We start from the raw sequence: 6,500 nt of genomic DNA on the forward strand, positions 1-6,500 counted from the left end.
ACCCGCGGGACGCGACTTCCGGGACGCGGCCGAGACGCCGCGGAACGCGGCCGAGACCGGCGGCGGACGGAGCAAAGGACGCCGGGACCGCGCGTTGCCTAGGGGCCCCTCCGGGCCGGGGGCCCCGGTCGACGTGCAGGGCGAGCCGTACAGCTAGCTGTGGCAGAGGCGCAGCCCTCGTCGACGTCGCGCGGCCGGCGCCATGCAGCGGTCCGCCCCGCAGCGGTCGTCGCCGCGCTTCCGCGACCCGGAGGACCCGCGGCGCCGGCCGCCGAAGCGCGACCGCGACCTGACCTGCGCGGCGGTCATTTTGGTGCTGGGCCTCAACGCGTCCCTGGCGCTCGTGCTCGGCGCGCTGCGGCGCGAGTCCGTGCTCGACCTGAGCCGCCAGGCGAACCTCGCCTGGCGGGACCGCGCGCTCGCCGCCGAGGGCGCCGTCGACGCGCTCGCGGCGCGGCTCGCGCGCGACGCCGCGCCCGGCGCCGCGGCGGCCCCCGCGGCGCCCGCGGCCCGCGGCGCCGCGGCCGGCGCGGGGCGGCGGAGCGTCGACCTCTGGGAGCGCGCCGAGGCCGCCGCCGCGCCGCCGAAGCCGGCGAAGGAGCCGGCGCTGCCGCCCTTCTACGGGGCCGGCGCGCGGACCTTCGGCGCGGAGACGTGCGCGGCCTTCCGCGGGAGCCGGCCGCCCCACCTCTACCGCTGGTCGCCCGCGGGCATGTTCAACTGCGGCACGAACACGCTCCTGAACCTCATGCACCTGAACTGCAACTTCGACGCGACGGGCCGCCACACGCTCTGGCAGGCGCCCTGGGGCAAGCACCTGTGTGGAAATCAAATCTTCAACCCGACTTCAATGTGCGCGTATGCGAATGTTTTGACACGAGCACTTTCGCTGTGCTTCGAGAACTCGACGAGAGCAATCGATCCGTCCAAAAATCAGCCGAATCGACCTCGATTTGACCGAGCTAGAGAATTCTCAAGTTTGGCCCCGACGTCCCAGCTCACTGGTTGATTTGCACACAGGCAAGCACAACCCGCACTCCTGGCGCGGAAGGCACTGGGCGCCGCAGTTCGGCGAGGGCGCCTGGCGGCCCGACCCGGACTCCATCTTCCCCGTCGTCGTCACCAAGGACCCGGCGACGTGGATGAAGAGCATGTGCCGGAACCAGTACGAGTCGCGGTTCAAGCACGCGCGGAGCCGCCGCCCGCGCGGCGCTCGCGTCTTCCGCCCGACGTCGACGCGCGCGTCGTCGAACGGGTTCGACGCGGCGCGTTCTCATGTCCGCGGAGAACTCGACGAGAGCGATCGATTCGCCCCAAAATCAGCCGAATCGACGCGACCGAGCCGGAGATTTCCGGAGTTCGGCCCCGACGTCCCGGCTCACCGGTCGATTTCCACGCAGGCCACCACGACCCGGAGACGTGCCCGAGCCCCGTCGCGGACACGCGCGTGACCATGCGCTACCAGCCGGACAAGCCGTCCTACTACGACAACTTGCCGGACTTTTGGGTCCGGTGCAGGGCAGGACAAGAGAGCGAAATTCCCAACTTCAAAGGCTCATATCTCGGCCATTTTCCACTCGTTTCGGCTGATTTTTGGACGAGCGATCATCTCTCGGATTGGTCTCGAAGCGTGGATGCTTTTTCCGGAACGCGCGCGCGCGGAACACTCACGTTGAAGCGACGTTGAATCACCCTTGTCCTGCCCAGGTCCGGTGGCACGACGAGTACGTGAACACGACGCGCCCGCGCCTCGCCGCGCGGCAATCGACCGGTGGAACGCCCTGTCCAGCAAAAACCTCTCTCGCTCGGCCACATCGAAGTCGATTCGGGTGATTTTTGGACGGCTCGATCGCTCTCGTCGAGTTCTCGAAGCACGGCCGGAGAGCTCGCGTCGAAACTGTCGCGTACGCGCACGTTGAAGTCGGGTCGAAGATTTGATGTCCACGCAGGCGCCTCGTCGTCCGCTTCGAGGACCTCCTCTTCGACTCGGAGAAGACGATCTCGACGGTCTGCGCGTGCGTCGGGGGCAAGATGCGGCCGCGCTTCACCCAGGAGGAGATCGTGTCCAAGGACAAGACCCTCGGCCACTACGGCCCCGTCAACGACCGCGCGAAGGCGCTCCGGCTCTACTCGTCGGAGAAGCACCGCTTCGACCACTACGACCGCGACGACCTCGAGCTCCTCAAGGCCGTCGCGGGCCGGTCCCACCTCTTCAAAGCCATGGGCTACGACTTCGACGTCGACGCCGCGCTCGAAACGCAGCGGCGGCGGCGCCTCCTCTTCGGCAACGCGACGCGCGGGCGGCGGCGGAGGTGACGCGGCAGGGGGGGGGGGGCTCCTAATCGGCGCCAATGCTGAGACACGTCGTCGCGTCTTTACGCGCGAGACACCTGGGATATCAGATCCGCGCGACGGGCGCCGCCTGGACGGCGCCGGCCTCGACCGGGACGTCCCCGCCGCCGCCTTCCTTCGGGGTCCGCGGCGTGACCAGCCCCGACAGCGAGCGGCGGACGTCGAGGAGGCCGCGCCGCGAGTTCCGGGAGCAGGAGCGCAAGTCGTCGCCGCTAAAGTTCGCGAGGATGATCAGCCAGAGCGCGATGAGAAGCGTGGACGCGAGGAGCACGACGAGGAGGCTCGCGAACACCTTGCCCGAGAAGACGCCGTCGTGCTGCTCGAGATTGTCCGTCGCGAACACCATCAGCGCGTAGAAGAACACGAGGACGAGCTCCGTCTGCGCGACCTCCGAGACGACCCCGTCGTCCTCCTCGACGTAGGGCGCGTAGTGGCTGAAGACGCGGTATGACGAAGACGACGGGGAGCAGGGTCACGAAGAGGAGCTTGTCGAAGTAGTCGAAATCTCCGAAGCACTCCGCTTTGGCGAAGCTGATGAAGCTCAGATTCACGACGGCGAAGCTTTAGGGCCTCTTTGAAGATGGCGAGAACAAATTGTTTTGAGATCAGATGCTCGTCAATGTATTTCCCTTTGAATTTGACCCCTTACACTGGAGTGGCGGAATATTCTGGAAATAATTCGAAGATGGCGGCGTCTGACTGTTGGATGTAGCGGACTAGTGCTGAATCATAGAGCTGCTCATATGGGACGTGGGTGCTGCTGGGGTTGTTGTGCGGAGGGAGCACGTCCATGGAGGACAACACGTGGACGATGTTATGGTCCGTGTACAGCTTGGCGCAGGTACGGAAGCAAGCTGTTGCTTCGGCTGTTACGTTTTCCAAGTGTATCCAGCAGAAGCGCTTCCTGCGTTGGTACGCCAAGGCGCCTCGCAGGTCACTAACAACCTGCCGAGCTGTCTCATTCTGCTCTTCGCACAAGTTTAGATTGGAAAAGAAGCCACGCACTGTTGTACAGATGGGCGTGATTGTTGGCCAATTTTGTCCGCTCATAGCGAGTGCATACCGAGCCCACACATGCAAACTGAGCACGCCGAGCTCCGGAGTTGACATCATTCGGACAAAAGCCCCAAAGCGCTGACGGTCGCGAGCGCTCTCACCGCGAACTCGTTCTTTGCTCAGTGCATTTCTCCATTTGGCTGAATGTGGCACCCATCCATCCGGTCGCTCATCCGCTTGGTCACTGAGGTAAACCCACAAAGACGCGTACCACGCCCAGGGGCTACGTATCTGCGCGACGATGACATCTCCTCTCAGCAGGTCGGAAGCAACTAGCCCCCCAGACTCTTTGATGACACCCCCTGGGATCGGTGCGTCGACGAGCCCACGGGCCGCTTTTAACGCTTGCGACCATGCCGCGCTCATCGAATGAGCCTGCGCACTTCTGAAGTCTAGCGAGAACACAATGCGGTAAGTCGTGGCTCCCGCGCTGGCCATACGTCGCGTTAGTTTCTTTGCGGTCAAATTTCTTTGCGGTCAATCTTTCATGCAGGGTACATCTTCGTGCACCTTGAAGTGAATGGCTGCTCTTCGCCACGCACGCGCGCTTCTCGTACTTGCACTGCTTGTTCTTCGTGCACTTCTTCTTGCCCGTGAACTTGCTGCAGTCCGTGGCGGCGGCGACGATGGTCGCCGCAGCTAGAGCGAGGATGAGCGGGCGGTTCAACTGCATGGTCGGTTGCCTGCGCGGGTGTCGACAAATCGTCCCGCGGCGGCGAACGGCGGCGAACGACGAACGACGCGCGGTGGACGTCGGGATCCGGGTGTCCGGGGGAGGGAGCGGGCGGCGCAGCTCGAGGCCGCGCGCCGGCCGGAAGGCTGCCGCGGGCCAAGACGTCGGCGGCCGGGCTTGGATGCGCTTGGCGTGCGCCGAGGACCCGAAGACGAAGCGGAGCGGGTCCCGGCGCGCCGGCCGCCGGCCGCGCCGCGCGAGAGCGAGTCGCTCTTCGCCGTCGTCGAGGTGCCCGCCGCGGACCACGCCGCCGGCGGGCCGCGAGGTGGGAGACCGGGCTTGCATGCGCTTGGCGTGCACCGAGGACTCGAAGACGTAGCGGAGCGGGTCCCGGCGCGCCGGCCGCCGGCCGCGCCGCGCGAGAGCGAGTCGCTCTTCGCCGTCGTCGAGGTGCCCGCCGCGGACCACGCCGCCGGCGGGCCGCGAGGTGGGAGGCCGGGCTTGCATGCGCTTGGCGTGCACCGAGGACTCGAAGACGTAGCGGAGCGGGTCCCGGCGCGCCGGCCGCCGGCCGCGCCGCGCGAGAGCGAGTCGCTCTTCGCCGTCGTCGAGGTGCCCGCCGCGGACCACGCCGCCGGCGGGCCGCGAGGTGGGAGACCGGGCTTGCATGCGCTTGGCGTGCACCGAGGACTCGAAGACGTAGCGGAGCGGGTCCCGGCGCGCCGGCCGCCGGCCGCGCCGCGCGAGAGCGAGTCGCTCTTCGCCGTCGTCGAGGTGCCCGCCGCGGACCACGCCGCCGGCGGGCCGCGAGGTGGGAGGCCGGGCTTGCATGCGCTTGGCGTGCACCGAGGACTCGAAGACGTAGCGGAGCGGGTCCCGGCGCGCCGGCCGCCGGCCGCGCCGCGCGAGAGCGAGTCGCTCTTCGCCGTCGTCGAGGTGCCCGCCGCGGACCACGCCGCCGGCGGGCCACGAGGTGGGAGGCCGGGCTCGTGCACCGAGGACTCGAAGACGTAGCGGAGCGGGTCCCGGTCGCGCCTCGGCGCTTGGATACCCGAGGTCAACGACTCGACGTCATCAACGTCGCGCTCAGGGACCACGCCGCCGCCGGGCCACGAGGTGGGAGGCCGTGTGTTGGTAGGGGGCGGGGGGAGGGTGGCGGGGGCGGGGGTCGAACAGGGCGGGCGTGAAAGATCGAGACGAACTCGATCCAGTTTTCGTTTTCACGTCCGCACGTGCTTTCGAACGATTTTTAAACCAAGTTCATGGCTCGCGCGGCGAGGGGGAAGGGGCGTGCGCGGGAGCCAATCCGGGGATATTTGGACGCGGGAGGAGACGATGCGCGAGAGACTGTCAGCTTTTGGCATGTCGGCAAGGGGAGGCAAACTAAAAATCGCCAAACGGCGCTTAAAACCGGCTACCACGGTTGATCATGGATCGGATGGTGTGGTTCGGGATGAGGTTGACGTGTGGAAGCGGCTCGTTCGTGGTCGGAGATGTTTGCGCGCGCTCAAACCACGCCTCGATCGCGCGGCGCTCGTACGTGTGGCCGTCCGCCGCGATGACCGGGTCCTGCATAACCTCCATGCTGATAGGGCACAAAAACTCCTCGGGTGCGTCGTCCTCATCGCGCGGTAGCGGCGCTGGCCGCGGCGCCTCGGACCGCGGCGCCTCGCTCGGCCGCGCGTCCATGAGCTCCTGGCCCTTGCGCAGGAGCGTGCCCTTCTCGAGGCCCTTCTCGATGTAGCCGCTCAGGTCCGTGAGCTTCGACAGGTCCGCCGCCTCGAGGGCCAGCGCGCAGAGGGCCTGGCGCTCGGGGTCGAGATCTCGGAGCGCCCGGTAGCAGTGGTTCGATAAGCGGCGGCCGTCGAGGGCCGCGACGAGCGCCGCGTCGACCGACGGACGCCAGAGCTTCTCCTGCAGGAGATTGCCCGTCTTCCCTTTCGAGAGATCGGCGCGGATCCAGCCGTTGCGGGAGAGCATGCCGAACAGCAGCCCCCCCGGGTCGGCGAGGCGCTCCGCGACGCGGCGCTGGTCGACGCGGCTGAGAGCCTTGAGCGCCCTGGCGACGTCGGACGTGAGCGCGAGCGCGTCGGCGACGCGCCGGAGCTCGGGCGCGAGGGCCTCGAGCTCGCTCGCGGACGCCGCGAGCAGGTACTCGGCCTTGATGGCGCTCATGACGAAGGCGCTCCGTTTGTCGACCGGAACCTTGCCGACGTCGCCGGGCGCCGCACGCAGGAAGCGCACGCAGCCGTCGGCGTCCCGCGCCGCGTAGCGCTTGAGCGCCGCGCGGCAGCCGTCGTCGTCGAGGCCCTCGGCGTCGGCGAAGGCCTCGACGCGCCGCTGGAGCTCGGCCTTGGACACGGGCGCGTCGAAGGCGGACGTCGTCCGGCGCGGAGCGGCGCGGGGCCGCGGCGGGATC

General features: G+C 67.8%; 1 protein-coding gene across 1 annotated transcript; it reads left to right on the forward strand.

The window, feature by feature from the left end:
• Positions 1 to 202: 202 nt before the first annotated feature.
• On the forward strand, positions 203 to 2,316 carry AURANDRAFT_62373 (hypothetical protein; the record flags this gene model as incomplete). Its single annotated transcript, XM_009036178.1, has 5 exons — positions 203 to 821; positions 1,021 to 1,269; positions 1,401 to 1,507; positions 1,708 to 1,724; positions 1,950 to 2,316. The coding sequence occupies 5 exons, from the start codon at positions 203 to 205 to the stop codon at positions 2,314 to 2,316; spliced, it is 1,359 nt and encodes a 452-aa protein (XP_009034426.1).
• Between the last annotated feature and the right edge of the window lie 4,184 nt (positions 2,317 to 6,500).

This window comes from Aureococcus anophagefferens (assembly GCF_000186865.1).
Source record: "Aureococcus anophagefferens unplaced genomic scaffold AURANscaffold_4, whole genome shotgun sequence".
Classification (NCBI taxonomy): Eukaryota; class Pelagophyceae; order Pelagomonadales; family Pelagomonadaceae; genus Aureococcus; species Aureococcus anophagefferens.